At 40.2% G+C, this 16,606-nt stretch overlaps 1 protein-coding gene across 3 annotated transcripts; it reads left to right on the top strand.

Moving 5' to 3' along the window:
* Positions 1-431: 431 nt before the first annotated feature.
* On the top strand, positions 432-11,453 carry rpl15 (ribosomal protein L15). Of its 3 annotated transcripts, none has more exons than XM_077590425.1 (4): positions 432-491; positions 1,656-1,837; positions 3,899-4,035; positions 11,100-11,453. In XM_077590425.1, exons 2-4 carry the CDS (start codon positions 1,666-1,668, stop codon positions 11,403-11,405), a joined length of 615 nt encoding a protein of 204 aa, XP_077446551.1. In that variant the 5' UTR covers positions 432-491; positions 1,656-1,665; the 3' UTR covers positions 11,406-11,453. The 3 variants fall into 3 exon arrangements, with proteins under 3 accessions (XP_077446551.1, XP_077446552.1, XP_077446553.1); XM_077590426.1 differs by having other exon boundaries at positions 477-596; XM_077590427.1 differs by lacking the exon at positions 432-491 and adding an exon at positions 821-985.
* Positions 11,454-16,606: the final 5,153 nt, after the last annotated feature.

Below are 16,606 nucleotides of genomic sequence, written 5' to 3' on the forward strand. Positions count from 1 at the left end.
ATTTTAACATGAGACCCACTTCAGTAGGAAACTCTTCTTCACCCACTTAGCCCTTTTTGGAATCGGTTTGACACCAGTGCAATAGGTCATCAAATCAGTGTCAGTTGAGTCTTTTCACTATGGTTCCTGCAGGGATTTTTAAAATCCACCAGGTGTCAGTATTTAACAACGCAGTGTAAACACTGTCAATGCAGTGGGTCGTTGTGTCGAAACGATCCGTGATGCCTCATAAACCCATCACTACATGACAGGATTGCTTGTGTTTTGAATTGTTTCGGACTCCATGAACGACCTGACCACCCGGTTGTTAGATCAGAGAGTGTTGCAACTCTTTCTGTTACATAGCTCTGAAAATACCTACACTCTCTGTCATGGCGGCGGGGGCGTGTCGAGGAAGAGCGTGACGTCATGTGATTAGCGTCATAAGAGTGGGGTTTTCAAAGTGCATGCTGGGTAGTTTTATTCTTTCTTTCCGGTTAATACGCCATCACGTAAGCACCGTTCTGCACTGTTCATCTCTGTACAATCTGGATAAATCTCATTTTATATATGTTCATCCTTTTGTAATATTTCGTTATATCGCATATTTAAGTGTGGTGAGTAGGTGTTTATGGTTATTTGTCGGCAAAGAGACGACATTTATCATTTCAACGTATCTAAATGCTTTTATTTGTGGTATTACTTCGTCAAAGCAAGACAACAGAAGGGAAATATAGTTACGTGTTAATACAATAGACTTAAAATCTGTGGGAAACATGCCTTTGAACAATCTTCATTTTGTATTAGATGTCAATTTCACCAGTCTAAGGTTCGACATCATTGTCTACTCGATAGTAAGCACAACGTGACAAAACCAACCGAGCGAGAATAGGGTCGCCGCTTTTGCAATTTTTGGTGATCTGGGTGAAATACTGTTCGGAAAACGGCGCGTTTTCGACGGTTCTTCAGAATCAAATTCGACGCATTCAGCGAATTCACCGAGAAGGTAATCTCGAGCTTTAACGTCCGAGAAAGTTTTCGTTTTGACATCATTGTGCCGAAATCTTAAATTTGGAAAATGTCATCCGTGAATAAATTTGTAATATTCTACGTTAAAAGATTTTGGATCAAACGGTAGGAAAGACATTAGTAAACGTTTTTGTTAAAGTGTACGTTTTTAAAACATCCCCTTTGCGATTGTTTCATGAACCCCGAGGCATGTAAATGCTGACTAAAGGAAATACACTGTAAAAATGTTGCTTTTTAATCCATCGATATTGCATTAAACCTGTTAACATGTGCAATAAATATATCCTGTTCAGCCTGCACTGGTTCCCAACACTAAAGTTTTTACCTGGGGCAAAAGTGCAATCGTACTTTTGATAATGGTTTTGCCTCCTTGAAATAATTCAAGGCTTGTGTAACAATGTAAAGGAAATGTACAGTAATACCTCTCCATTTCGTGCTTTAACTTTTGCAGCCTCACTATATCATGGATTTTTATTCTCATTGTTTTTAAAAATTCTGCGGTAACAAATGGAATCACCCACCCAGCCTGTACTTAAAGCAGTTGGAAAAATATCAGTGTGCAGCAGTGTATAGTTTTATAGTTAAGAGAGCAGAGTTGTTCTGTTGTGAATGTATTCTTATTACATTGCGTTTTATTTTTTTCACAGATTGAACACGATGGGAGCATATCGTTACATGCAGGAGTTGTGGCGAAAGAAGCAATCAGATGTGATGCGCTTTTTGCTTCGTGTTCGGTGCTGGCAATATCGTCAGCTTTCGAACCTTCATCGTGCACCAAGGCCTACCAGACCAGATAAGGCCCGTAGGCTGGGATACAAGGCCAAACAAGGTGAGTACATTGTATGTATTAGTGACCTTTTCATTAAGTATGATGCAACATGTCCTCTCGAGCAATGGTTCACAACCAGTAAGACATCACAATTCGTAACCTATCCAGTGTGACGTATGCATGAAAAGTCATTTTTTAATTATTATTTAAACATAACCAAAAAATATTTGTTCATACATCTATGCCAGAAATGGGCATTGTATGGCTCCGGGCCGCATACGGCCCTTTGGTTGGTTGAGACAGGCCTTTTTAAGGATGATTGGAAATTACAAAATAAATGTAATTTCTAATTTGATCTCATGTATGGGCTCAACTGGCATTGCCTTTATTTTGAAGTCATTATCGTCATGTCCATAATGAAGCAATGTGGAAACGCAAGTCCACCAAAATGCTGAGGGATGCTCTAAAAGAAAGATGCTGAAGGCAGGTATGGACCACAAAGTATTTTTTTTCTGAAAGCCGTGGTAAAGCCCCGTGTGGAGAATAGATTGCTGTGTCAAAGGATTACAATTTAAATCTGCAATGCCAGAGTTAACATGCGGAGAAATACAAAAAAAAAAATGCGACGCTGAAAGGCCTCAAATAGTTCCATTCTGCTTGATATAAATCCCCCAAAACAGGTTAATGGGAGTCCAAGTCCTAGAATGGGAGCCGCCTTTTAGCAAGGTACATGCAGCATGAGGATGGCCGAACTTGTAGATTAAGACTGGCTTTACCATGAAGCTAGCTAGCAGCATCCCCCACACATGAAGAGCATCTGCCAATTGTGAACCTTAGCAATTTCAGTTTATTTTTGAATAAGAATGTCCTCTTCCAAAAAAACTTGCTCCGGAAGTCAACCATTCTCTTCAGTTATGTTGGGGAACTCTTCCTCCACGTACTGGGTTGTGGGGCAGATCTTGCTCACCGCCGGAGTGCTGACCGACTGCTGGATCCCTGACTTGCGCAGTCTTTCACCCGTCTTCCGCTTGCGAATTTCTGTGTGGATTTTTACATTTTTATACAAAAAAAATCTGCAATGTAGTGAAGCTACAAAGTGGCAAATGATCACAGTATTTGTGTTGTGTATGTATATTTGTATATGTATGTTTGTATGTGTATGTATACTGTATTGATCTGAATATAATGCGATGTATTTTTGCATGGTAAGACAAGTCGGTCGTCTTAAAATCAGGATTGATATTGTACCCATTCACCACACTAGATGGCGCCAGAAAAGTTTAAAGCGAATGCTGAATACTTTGATGGTTAATTGAATTGAATGCCTTTAGTGATTATACAACTATAATTAGATTTGCAAAGGATGGAGAACAACAAAGCAATAAGCACAAAGTACAAAGCAAAGTATATGGGAAACCATTAAGATAGTAAAGCAGCAAAAACAAAACGAGCAAGAGCGGATGGAGATACTGCTACCGTCTGCCACTTTAGCGGTGCCATCTTAGTTGCAGTAGAAAAAACAGGAACCACACACAGAAAGTCTTCCAAAAGATGGGGAACTTCTGCAGACTGGCGGGGTGGTTTGGGACCATAGCGTCCACCGAAGCTTGCACTTAAACACATTTCTGGGAAATTCTACTATCGGCTCCGCACCCAGGAGCATCCCGGAGTCTCCTGAGCAAGATCTGTTTTCGGTGTAGGGCCACGGCGTTCGCTGTAACGTCGCACACTGCTCGCATTTCTGAAAAAATCCCTCTTCACTGAGGCTCTCTGTCATCCAGTTTGCCGAGCAAATTCTATTTTCAAATAAGGGCCATGGCGTAATTTCGCACTGAGCTTGCATTTTTGAGAAAAATCCACCCCCACAGAGGCTCCTAGACGCTCAGAAAGCGCTACTTTAGGATAGATAAGTGGCCACCGCTCGCTGCCCTTTTTTTGTCGGTGCTGAGTTGAGTGACAGTCTCGTGTCTACCTCCATATTGTGGCAAGTTTCAGCGTGAATTTTGACATTTTTACAAACTTTTTGTGGACTTGACATAATAATCTGGGGGCTATTGAAGATACAAATGTTGAATTTTTGATTAAATCCCAATGTAACATTTATTTATTTTATTCAAACAGGTTATGTAATTTACCGTATCCGTGTGCGCCGTGGAGGTCGTAAACGCCCCGTACCCAAGGGAGCAACTTATGGAAAGCCAGTGAACCATGGTGTGAACCAGATCAAGTTTGCCCGGAGTTTGCAGTCCACTGCTGAGGTTTGTTCCTACAATATTTACTCAGTAAAATGTGATCCCAAATGTTCTTTGAATGTGATTCAGAAACTTTATCTTAAGAGCAATTTATGACATGTTTCCATAAGTAAATTTGGGCTCAGGTGTCTGGATTATCTATCATTCACTGGTGGCAATATTTTGCTGGTCAGAAAAAATTGGGTTTTGCATTGAAGCTTGATGTTGAACCACATCTGGGGCCCCGGCCTCTAGAATGTCACCTTTAGGGTGTAAAGGGGGCTTGGTCCCAGCAGAGTTCTTAATTAACTTTGGATTATTTATGATATACAGACGCTCTCCTACTTACGAACATTCGAGTTACGAACAACGGTACATACGAACATGTCTGCGCATATGGCATGTTGAAAAATGTTCGGAAAGAGATGCTGTAAGTTAGATTTTGTATTGCGAGCCTTTTTCCGAGTAGTGCTTCTTTCCACCGCTAATACCGACACTTGGCGCTGTGAGAGGGAGGAGGCTCAGCAATGTGTGGAGGAGGAGGAGGAAACGCCTGTCCCCATGAAGAAATTCGAAACGAAACTCTTGGCCGAGGGGTTTTCGCTCATAGATAAAGCCATCGCACTCTTGGAGCAGCAAGACCCAAATATTGAACATTGCATAAAGGTTGCAAATCAATTGAATGATGCCATACAGTGCAACCTCATCATTTATGATGAAAAAAAGAAAACTGCAATCGTCATTAGATCGCTTCTTTCGGCCAGTTTCTAGTAAATCCTCCAAGGAAGATACTCATCAACCCTCATCTCCTCGACACTCAACTTCTTCCTACATTGAAGTTATGGAGGAGGAAGTAACTTTTGAAGCCCATTCCAGTGATGACGAAGACCCTCATGATATAAAATCCTCCTCCTCCATCTCCTTAAGCATCGAGTACATCTTCCAAAAGTAAGTTAAATTTCATTTTATTTATCTTATTACGTACATGTACATACTGTGTTAGTTATACAAGCCTTAAACATGCGTATATAAACCTTATATACTTATATAGGCCTTAAACATAAATTATAATACAAAATATAGCACAACAAATTCACCTTACGAACAATCGATCTGAACGTAACTCGTTCGTAAGTGAGGGAGCGTCTGTACATTCCGAAATGACGGCCAGCACCAAATTAGTGTGGTCGCCGGCTGTATTTACAAAAGAAATCCTGCCGCTAAATGTTGGCGTCAACAGAGCATTCAAAGCTAGACTGTGAACTATGTATATATATTATATATAATAACTCGGAGCTTGCCGTCATTCCCGGAGGCTTAAGAACTACAACCGCGGGACCCAGCGTTTTGGAAGACTCATTTGGGCAATTGTTTAATTCGGACACAGAAAATGAGGACTTTGATGGATTTGTGGGTGATGATGACGTGAGTACTTTGTAAAATGTCTAAATAAAGTACAACCAAACTCAGTTTTGCTTACGTTGCCTTTTTTAAAACATGTTTTAGCGTGTGGGTGTAGCGAGGAAGAACTATATTTCCCAGCAGTCACTGCGCACCGGAACCCGGAAATAGGCTGCTTCCGGTAGCCAGCGCTATTGCGTTATGATGTTCTTCCATATATAATATATATGCGTCTAATGAAATGGTGCGTGCTTTGTGTGTCTAAAATACAGAAATAGCACTCGTTACTGACACTGCGGCGTAAAATACGATGCACCAAATACCGTATTTTCACGCCTATTTGGCGCATCGTTTCTTACGCCGCAGTGTCAATAACGAGTGCTAAGGATTATTTTGACCGAGTACAGCATTTAAAGTACCGTATTTCTTGTGTAAGACGCTTTTGTCGGACACAAAATGACTGAATCGAGGGTACGGCTTATGCGCTTAAAAAGACGACTTGCAAAAAAACAGCTATTTGACGGTGCTGTGACATGATGACGTCACTACAAAATAGCGGTGCCATCTACATTTTTTTTCGCCAGACGACTAGCCTTGATTTTGAAATAAAACAAAATTCCACCCTTTTTTATTTTTTTCGTTTTATTTCTTGTTCGAAAGTGACAACTATTGGAGTAATATGAACCATCGAAAGAATTGAGATATTTTGACATTAAAAGCAATATGACTGCCACAACATCTTGAATCATATTTTGAATTTACAAAGACTCATATTAACGTCATTCTGATATTGACCTTAATGTGCTTTTGACTCGTACAGTATCTCCGAAAAACCACTTGTGATGATTTTTAAGATTTTCCCTTCAAAGTAACATATTTGTACTCTATTAAAACCATGAATATGGAGATAAAAATTGGGAATCGGGGGCGGCTTATTCGCGAGAAATTGTAAAATTCAAAAATTTCAAGGCAACTTTCAGGGTTTGGCTTGTATGCGCGGGTGGTTTACATGCGAGTAAATACGGTATTTGCATTTTTTGTATATATAGATTATAATGATATATTAATACATTAGTCTTTTATAGTTGTAATATTCAATAAATATACATTTTTTAATGAATCCACTTGTGTGCTAAAATCATGTATTGTGATAGTTATAATAGGGGTGACCCTATTGAACTTTTTTTTGTTTATCGCGGCGGCCATGTTTGGTCTACATTAACCGTGATAATCAAGTGATTACTGTACTGCTGACTAAACTATCTAATTTAGATTTCTCACCAAGCATGCTAAATTGGATTGAATCATACTTACTGTAAGGGCGCAGTGCGTCATGCGCCAGGATACAAAACATGATCTACTTTGCGGAATAACAGTCTTGGGGTACCGCAGGGATCAATGCCAGGCCCACTGCTCATCAATCTCTACTTGATGATCTGCCAAGCTGCTGTCCTTCAACTGTCACCTTCCAAATGTATGCCGATGATGCGTCCTATGTGTCCACGCTAAAGACAAAATACATGCTGCACAGGAACTCGCAGATGCAATGATGAGCGTCAATAACTGTCTTGAAAAATCTTAACTACACTTAAACATACAGTTGTGGTCAAAAGTTTACATACACTTGTGAAAAACATAATGTCATGGCTCTCTTGAGTTTCCAGTTATTTCTACAACTCTGATTTTTCTCTGATAGAGTGATTGGAACAGATACTTCTTTGTCACCAAAAACAATCATGAAGTTTGGTTCTTTTATGACTTAATTATAGATTAACAGAAAAAGGATCAAATCTGCTGGGTCAAAAATATACATACAGGAACACGAATTAGCAATTTTGGTGACTTAGAAAGTTGTGTCAGTGAAATGAGCTTCATAGCATGGCCTCTTAACTTCTTGTGAGTGATTGAGTGACTACAGCTGGTGACTTCTCTGAGGCCATTTAAATAGGGCTCATTTGATGCAAACGCTACAATGGGAAAGTCAAAGGAGCTCAGCATGGATTTGAAAAAGCAAATCCTTGCCTTGAACAAGTCAGGAAAGTCACTTGGAGCCATTTCAAAGCAGCTGCAGGTCCCAAGAGCAACAGTGCAAACAATTGTTTGTAAGTATAAAGTGCATGGCACTGTTTTGTCACTGACACGATCAGGAAGAAAATGTAAGCTATCACCTGCTGCTGAGAGAAAATTGGTCAGGAGGGTGAAGATTCAACCGAGAATAACCAAAAAGCAGATCTGCCAAGAATTAGAAGCTCCTGGAACACGGGTGTCAGTGTCCACAGTCGTGCATGTTTTGCATCTCTATGGACTGAGAGGCTGCCGTGCAAGAAGGAAGCCCTTGCTCTAAAAGTGGCACCTTAAGGCTCGACTGAAGTTTGCTGCTGATCACATGAACAAAGATAAGACCTTCTGGAGGAAAGTTCTGTGGTCAGACGGAACAAAAATCGAGCAGTTTGGCCACATTCCCAGCAATATGTTTGGAGGAGAAAAGGTGAGGCCTTTAACCCCAAGTACACCATGCCTACCGTCAAGCACTGATGGTGGTTGTAGTATTATACTGTGGGGCTGTTTTGATAGCAATGGAACTGGTGGTGTACAGAGAGTAAATGGGATAATGGAGGAGGATTTATCTTCAAATTCTTCGAGATAACCTAAAGTCATCAGCCCGAAGATTGGGTCTTGGGCACGGGTGTTCCAACAGGACAATGACCCCAAACACACATCAAAAGTGGTAATGGAATGGCTAAATCAGGATAGAATTAAGGTTTTTAAATGGCCTTCCCAAAGTCCTGACTTTAAACCCCATTGAGAACTTGTGGACAATGCTGAAGAAACAAGTCCATGTCAGAAAGCCATCAAATTTAACTGAACTGCACCAATTCTGTCAAGAGGATTGGTCAAAGATACAACCAGAAGCTTGTGGGATGGCTACCAAAAGTGCCTAATTGCAGTGAAAATGGCCAAGGGACATGCTACCAAATATTAGCGCTGCTGTATGTATATTTTTGACCCAGCAGAATTGATCACTTTTTCTGTTAACCCATAATAAAGTCATAACAGGACCAAACTTCATGAATGTTTTTGTGACAAAGAAGTATCTGTTCCAATCACTCAGAGAAAAATCAGTGGTAGAAATAACTGGAAACTCAAGAGAGCCGTGAGATTATGTTCTTCACAAGTGTATGTAAACTTTTGCCCACAACTGTATCTAAGACTATACTTCTCAAAAAGAGGGGCAAATAACAGCGATCTCAACATTTTTGGCCAAGGAAAAACTAAATGTAGTCCAAGAATTTAAATACCTAGGCATCACTCTTGCCTCTCGGCTAGCCTTCAAACGACAGATAAAAACACGCTGAATTAAATTTGTCTCATTTTAGGTTCATTAGAAATCTTACACGAGTCAGCAAAATTATATAGATTTTGACACTATCAATGATCGTCTCACACGATGTTCGTCATCGACCTGCAACACAAACTAATTGAAACCATTTATAAGCAGGCTTTGAAAGTATTGGACAGAGCCAAAAACACCACCACTGTCAGATATTAAAGAAACACGAACAAACGCCTGAACTGGAATAATACTGTTAAAAATGCAGATGCCACCTTCGTTTAGAAAATTTCTGACACAAATCCCCTCCACTGCAAGATTTTGGAGAAAAAAAATCCCAAAGCATCATCTAGGGCTGGCTTTAGAGGACTGTGTAGTTCCCTTCAAAAGGAGTGCTTTCAGCCAAAGCATCATCTGTGTCCGCGCCGCACATAACTGGAACTTAATACCAATTCACATGCAGGAACTCCCATCCCTGAACCTCTTCGCCAATCATCTTAAAGCCTGGCTGTTAGACGAACAAATTTGCGATCATGACGCTGTTTAAAATTGTACTAGGTGTTTGCGTCTCGTGTGTGTTATTGTTTATCTTGTACCTACACACAGGACTAAAGATGGAAACAATACAGTCATTTATTTCAAAGTAGAGAAAAGATAAACAGATAAAACGCTAAACAAAATGTATTTTCAAGTCTGAATGTAATTCGAGGAAAAAATAAACCAGATCTTGCATAAAACGTGAAAAAACTCACTTGTGCCAGTCACTACACACTCGGGGTGTTGCCAACATACTGTAGTTAATGGCCAGATGGGAGTACACTTGTGTCTGCTATTGTTCGCTCGGGGCGCCGCCATTTTACCATAGTTGAAAGTGCTCTGACCGTAGCGTTTACCATGTCAGCACATCGCAATAGTTGAGGCTGATCGACGATCTTGCGGTCGATCGTGAAAATATAAACCTTGATACCAGCGGAATATGTGTATGCTAAAATAGCACCCAGAGACTTGGTGAACTCAACGTATACCGACCACTATGGGCATATTTCCTGGTTGTGCTTGCGTTACTTCCTTTCTGAATTTGTCTGTGCAGACAACACCCTCCCTTTCAGAACACAGAAAGGAAGCACTAATTGAACCATCGAAAAAAAATCTAGATATTTCGACAATAAAAGAAATTTGGCTGCTGCAACATCTTATACTTCTGGTAAGAAAATTGTAATTTCTGTCATTAAAAACATCGGGTTCTCATCAAGATAGACTTCTTTCTTTTTTCAAATTGAATAATTTGATATTTTGCATTTATCAAGACATGCATATAAACTTCCTATGAAATTGACCCCAATGTGCTTTGGTTCCGTCATACAGTATCTCAGAAATACCATGTGTGATGATTTTTAAGATTTTCAAATTAACACATTTGTACTCCCTATTAAAACCATAAATATGGAGATGAAATTGGGAATCAGGGGAACGCTTGGCTTATATGTGATAAATTGTAAAATTCAAACATTTCAAGGCAGTTTTCAGGGTGGCTTACTCGCGCGGGCGGCGTATATGCGAGTAAATATGGTATTTTATTTCATATTGCTTGAAAGCAGATTTATAAAATTAGACACGTCAACATTTCTGCAGGTTTTATTAACTTATCATAATGTAAGGAGGGAGTTGTCTTATATTTATTGCACAACAGAACAGCAACTTTTAAAATCCTCATTTCTATTTTCTTTTCTCTAACATAGTTATTTCAATGAGGAGGAAAGTAATTTATTTATTTATTCACAGAAGTTATAAGTTTCTAATTTGAATTCACCAATTTCGTTATACGCAGCTGTGCATGATGACAAAGACTTTTGAAACAAAGATGTAGTTATCGATATTTTTCTGATTTATGATGAATTATGATTTTTAAATATTTTTATCATGATAAATTTTGTCTTATCGGCCAGCTCTATAAACTGTTAAATTTGTTGCCAACAAATTCAATTTATTGTCTGCAACTATTTGCGGGTGTACTAAGCCCATTTGGTAAATCAAAAATGGACTCTGCTATGGATTGAAAACCTTGAACACGATGCATGTTTCCGTATGTCGCTCTAACACTACCATTGTTGCGTCCATTGAGCCGAAACACATTTTCCATGGGCCAGAAAAACAGAAATTGCACCAGCAACTGAGACCGATGACGCCCTTTCAGCTGGTGCCCCTAGACCTGTGAAAATATGGTAATTGCTAAAAATTGCCACTTATCCAATTAATATTCTGATTAGTTGCGGTAAATTATTATTTGCAGCTGTTTGTATACTCGCAATAACATGAATCCCTCCCCACCAATTTTATGCATTTTCATTTTATTTTTCAGGGACGTGCTGGCCGTCATTGTGGTGCACTGAGAGTGCTTAACTCTTATTGGGTGGGTGAAGACTCGACTTACAAGTTCTTTGAGGTGATTTTGATAGACCCCTTCCATAAGACTATAAGGCGTAACCCAGACACCCAATGGATCACAAAGCCCGTACACAAGCACAGAGAGATGCGTGGCCTAACCTCTGCGGGAAAGAAAAGCCGTGGCCTTGGCAAAGGTCACAAGTTCCATCAGACCATTGGAGGCTCCCGTCGGGCAGCATGGAAGAGACGCAACACTCTTCAGCTGCACCGTTATCGTTAGGGCTCATGTTTCTAAAGAAAGATAATAAAAAAGAATCTAACATGGCTACATGTTTCTCCACTTTTTCTCTGGTAACAGTGGTTATTCAACTGTGGTGTTTGGGCTTCTATACCTTATTCCCGCCAAAAGAACAAGAGTGACTGTTGGAATACAGTGGTACCTCGACATACGAGCAGCTCTACCTACGAGATGCTCGAGCTACGATGAAAATTTCAATCAAATATTTCTCCCTGGATATGAGAAAAATTTTGAGATGGGAGAAAGCCAGGTGGCCATGGCACTGTCTTGTCACATCTCTTTCGTGTATAAAATATATCTACGAGCACGGGGCGGAGCTTTGCATTTTCCCCCGTTAGTCAATGCATAATACTCCATACCAAGTGAACAGAGTTGCAGCGTTGTGCAAAGAAAAGGCAAATGTTGACAATCAACATTAAGCGCGAAATAATTGAAAAATATGAGTGGTGTACGTGTCACTAAGCTTGCTTTCCGCCAAACAACTATTGATGCGTTCGTTTTGAAGACTGACTGAACATCCGGTTGGAGTCAACGCGTAGAACGAAGGTAAAAAAGATAAAAACAAAATTAGAATTCAGTTTTGTGTAAAGTTACATTAAACGTATGTTTTGTGTCTGTATATATCAATCCAAGTTCATTTAAATTTGTTTGTGTTAGGTCTAAACACCAAACATTTGTATCGCTACTCTGAAAGAAGGAAAACACAGAGAACAGACAGCAGTGAGCCACCTGGAACACCCTGGGAAATACGTGAGGATGCTCTTCATTGACTATAGCTCAGCCTTCAATACCATAAAACCGGACATTCTGACTGACAAACTCTCCCACCTTGGACTATCCTCTTCAATCTGCTGCTGGATAAAGGACTTCTTGACCAACCAACCACAGACTGTTAGACTTGGTCCCCACCTCTCTTCCTCCATCACACTAAGCACTGGCTCCCCTCAAGGCTGTGTACTGAGTCCTCTTCTGTACTCCCTGAATAAGGTGAAACTTCCCCCAGGGCGCCCTAAATTATATGAGCAAGCATTTTCACACTCTAACCCAGAAGCAGGATAACTTATTTACAATAGTTCCAACAGTTTGTTGGGTGTGTCTTCCGGGACTGAGCTCGTATGTCGATTTACTCGTATCTCAAATGAGCTTTTCCCATAGAAATGAACTAAAAACAAATTAATTCATTCCAACCCTCAGAAAAAACACCAAAAACAGGATATTGGATTGGAAAAAAATGCATTTGTTCTTTCGCCATCTATTAACAGAGTAACAAATAACTAGTGGTTATGATGTTTAATAGTACTAAAATTAGGCGGATTTCGCGGAGGGGAGAGAGGGACAGAGAGAAAGAGCAAGAGAAACCTTGCACGGCAATGCGCTCGTAACAAACAAATTAAATGAACTTGTATTACGATACAGACACTCAAAAATAAGTTAAATCTAACCTTACACTAAATTTAATTCTAATTTTCTTGATGCACACAATGTCCTCACAATAGGATAACGCACGATCACTTGCCAACGAGAAGTAGATACACCTCTCGTATACAATCCCTCACCAGTTTGCTTATAGAGCAAACGGGTCCACTGAGGACGCAATCGCCATAGCTCTACACCCAGGACTGAGCCACCTGGAGCACCAGGGGAACTATGTGAGGATGGTTTTCATTGACTAAAGCTCATCCTTCAACAGTAATACTGGACATTTTGGCTGACAAACTCTCCCACCTTGGACCATCTGCTGATGGATTAAGAATTTCTTAACCGTCCACAAACTTAGACTTGGTCCCCACCTCTCTTCCTCCATTACACTGAGCACTGGCTCCCCTCAAGGTTGTGTACCGAGTCCTCTTCTATACTCCCTGTACACATGATACACCACTCTAACAATCATCGAATTTGCTGATGACACTACTGTGGTCGGACTCATCTCAGGGGGATGTGTCTGCCTACAGCAGGGGTGGCCAAGTCCGGTCCTCGAGAGCCGTTATCCGCTCTGTTTTCCATATCTCCCTCCACCAACACACCTGAATCAAATCATCGGGATTGGTATCAAGCTTCTGGACAGCTTGCTGATGAGTTGATTATTTGATTCAGGTGTGTTGGTGGAGGGAGATATGGAAAACAGACCGGATTGTGGCTCTCAAGGACTGGAGTTGGCCACCCCTGGCCTACAGAGATGAGGTCAACAAACCGTCTTCGTGGTGTTTGGTGAACAATCTCACACTAAACACCATGAAAATTAAAGAACTAATCCTGGACTTTCGCAAATGCAGCACAGATCTGGCCCCACTCCTCATAAATGGAGTATGCGTAGACAGGGTCCAGTCCTTCAAATTCCTGGGGGTCCACGTCATGGACAAGCTCTCCTGGTCTACCAACACCACGTTGTTTTTCCCCAGAGCCAACAGGCCTCTGAGCTTGCACTAGCACGACACAAGTGGTAAAGAAGGCCCAGAAGCGACTCCATTTCCTGAGCAGGAGGAACAACTTCCTCTGGTAACCTTCTATAGAGCCACTGTGGAGAGCATCCTGGCATACTACATTACAGTCTGATACGCTAGCAGCATGGCAGCAGACAGAAAAGCCATGCAGAGAGTGATCAACACCGCCCGAAGATCATCGGCTTCTCTCTGCCCTCACTGGATGACATTGGCAGCCCTCGCTACCTCAGTAGAGCCAGGACCCCTACCTCCCTGGTCACAACCTATTCCAGCTGCTGCCCTCTGGCAGACGCTACAGGTCTCACAAAACACAGAGAAATAGACTCTGTGACTGTTTTTTCCCCAGAGCCATCAGGCCTCTGAGCTTGCACTAGCACGACACACAATCATTTCTGTGCGATAACTTGGTACACGGTCGATTGGTCGCTGGTCTTTAGGTCGCCCGGAAGTTTGGTCGCGGTTTGGTCGCCCAAATGATCGGCTGCTGCCATATACTGTCAATTTATTAAAAAGCTAATTCACAGATGGTGTTTTTATTGAAGCAGTCCAATGAACCTTCATTCTCTCTAGGAGAACTTGCAAAGTAGAAATACTTTAGATTAGATGATCATTTTTATCAAACAAATAAAAGTATTAGTCAGTGGCGGGTGGTGCATTTTCTGGTAGCGCCTTCAACGTATCAATCCAACCCTCAAAAACTATTTTATGACTATAAAACCTCTACTGCAGCTACAGCTGCGACACATAAAAATAATCAATAAATTAATGCACAAAAATGGGGTAAAATCCACTTCCTAGCAGCATTTCATGATTAAATACAATTACTGGAGCTTTTCAGACATTAAAACCAGGCCAGGGGGTGATTTTCCCGGTAAAAGACAGCGATGAACGTCAATGGCGTACGGGCAAACATTGCCCAAAAATGGGGTAAAATCCAGCCAAAAACCGCATTTCTTGATTAAATACAAATACTGGAGCTTTTTAGACATCAGAACCGGGCCCGGAGTATAATTTCCCCGGTAAAAAGACAGCGATGAACGTCGATACGTCCATACGTGAAATGACAAAAAATGCACTAAAATTAGGTAAAATCCACTTCCTAGCATCATGTATTGATTGAATACAAATACTGGAGCTTTTGAGACATTACAACCAGGCCAGGGGGGTGATTTTTCCCGGGAAAAGACAGCGATGGACGTCAATGGTGAAACGCGAAAAATTAAACTCGGGTAAAATCCACTTCCTAGCAGCATTTTGTGATTAAATACAAACACTGGAGCTTAAATACAAACATTGGAGCTTTTCAGATATCACAACTTGGCCCACAAATGAAATATTATTTAGGAATATAGCCATATTTTACAAACCCAAAATCCTTTTTACACAATATCCATCCTCCTTTCTTTCTTCCTTCTTTCCTATCGCCATCGAAGCTAATGATGAAAGTCAAGCCTGTCCTGTCATATTTCTGGCATAGTCCGTTTTGAAAATGGCTTTAAATCAACACAACAATATACTATTTGCCTGTGGAGCTAAGTTAGCGCGCTGAAAGTGCCCCACACACCATTTTCCCGGCTGTAACAGGCTTGCTAGCTTCGGAGTTGACCGAAATGAAAGGAAGCTAACAGACCATTTGGAATAATAAGTACGTATTGATGGACAAAATATAATCTGATTCAGATATTTCTTAGGCCAGCAGAGAAGGCCTTGAAGGCCCTGATGGCCCGACACTGGTATTAGTATACTTTTAGCTGTTGAAACGATCTAAATACTGTCTAAAATTTAGACAGTATTTAGATCGTTTCAACAGTATTTAGACTAAATACTGTTGAAACGATCTAAATATCTAATATCAAAATATCAATAAGAGCACTCATTTAACACATCGGCTGCTGCCATTGACTGTCATAGGCGTCCAATGAACCTTCATTCTCTGGGAGAACTTGCAATGTTGAAATACTTTAGATGGTCATTTTTATCAAACAAATAAAAGTCTTAGTATACTTTTAGCCCGGAACTTTGACATTAAAATAAAAGGCAATATGTAAAATTAATGTATTAAAAAGAAGACAAAGCAAATTCACAGATGGTGTTTTTATTGAAGCAGTAAAACTTAAAAATTCTAGCAACCTTCATTCTCTCTGGGAGAAATAACAGCACTCATTTAACACATCAGCTGCTGCCATTGACTGTCATAGCCGTCCATTTAACACATTATTAATTTATCAACCAAATAAAAGTGGGGATTTGGATTAAATGTTCCGACATCTGGGTGGCACGCAAGATCTACATCCGGGTTACCAGATGAGAACTTGCAATGTTGAAATACTTTAGATGGTCATTTTTATCAAACAAATAAAAGTCTTAGTATACTTTTAGCCCAGAACTTTGACATTAAAATAAAAGGCAATATGTAAAATTAATTTATTAAAAAGAAGACAAAGCAAATTCACAGATGGTGTTTTTATTGAAGCAGTCCAATGAACCTTCATTCTCTCTGGGAGAACTTGCAATGTTGAAATACTTTAGATTAGATGGTCATTTTTATCAAACAAATAAAAGTATTAGTGTACTTTTAGCCCGGAGCTTTGACATTATAATAAAAGGCAATAAGTAAAATTAATTTATTAAAAAGAAGACAGCAAACTCACAGATGGTGTTTTTATTGAAGCAGTAAAACTTCAAAATTCTAGCAGTAAAACGTACAAATTCTGTGCAAAAATTACAAATACAAACTTACAA

This window comes from Stigmatopora argus, chromosome 21 (assembly GCF_051989625.1).
Source record: "Stigmatopora argus isolate UIUO_Sarg chromosome 21, RoL_Sarg_1.0, whole genome shotgun sequence".
Classification (NCBI taxonomy): Eukaryota; Metazoa; Chordata; class Actinopteri; order Syngnathiformes; family Syngnathidae; genus Stigmatopora; species Stigmatopora argus.

Excerpts from the sequence above, each read along its gene's own strand:
- rpl15 (XM_077590425.1), top strand. The coding sequence starts at position 1,666 with ATGGGAGCATATCGTTACATGCAGGAGTTGTGGCGAAAGAAGCAATCA. Across the intron at positions 1,838-3,898 it reads GGGATACAAGGCCAAACAAG|GTTATGTAATTTACCGTATC; the intron begins GTGAGTACATTG and ends TTATTCAAACAG. Across the intron at positions 4,036-11,099 it reads GTTTGCAGTCCACTGCTGAG|GGACGTGCTGGCCGTCATTG; the intron begins GTTTGTTCCTAC and ends TTTATTTTTCAG.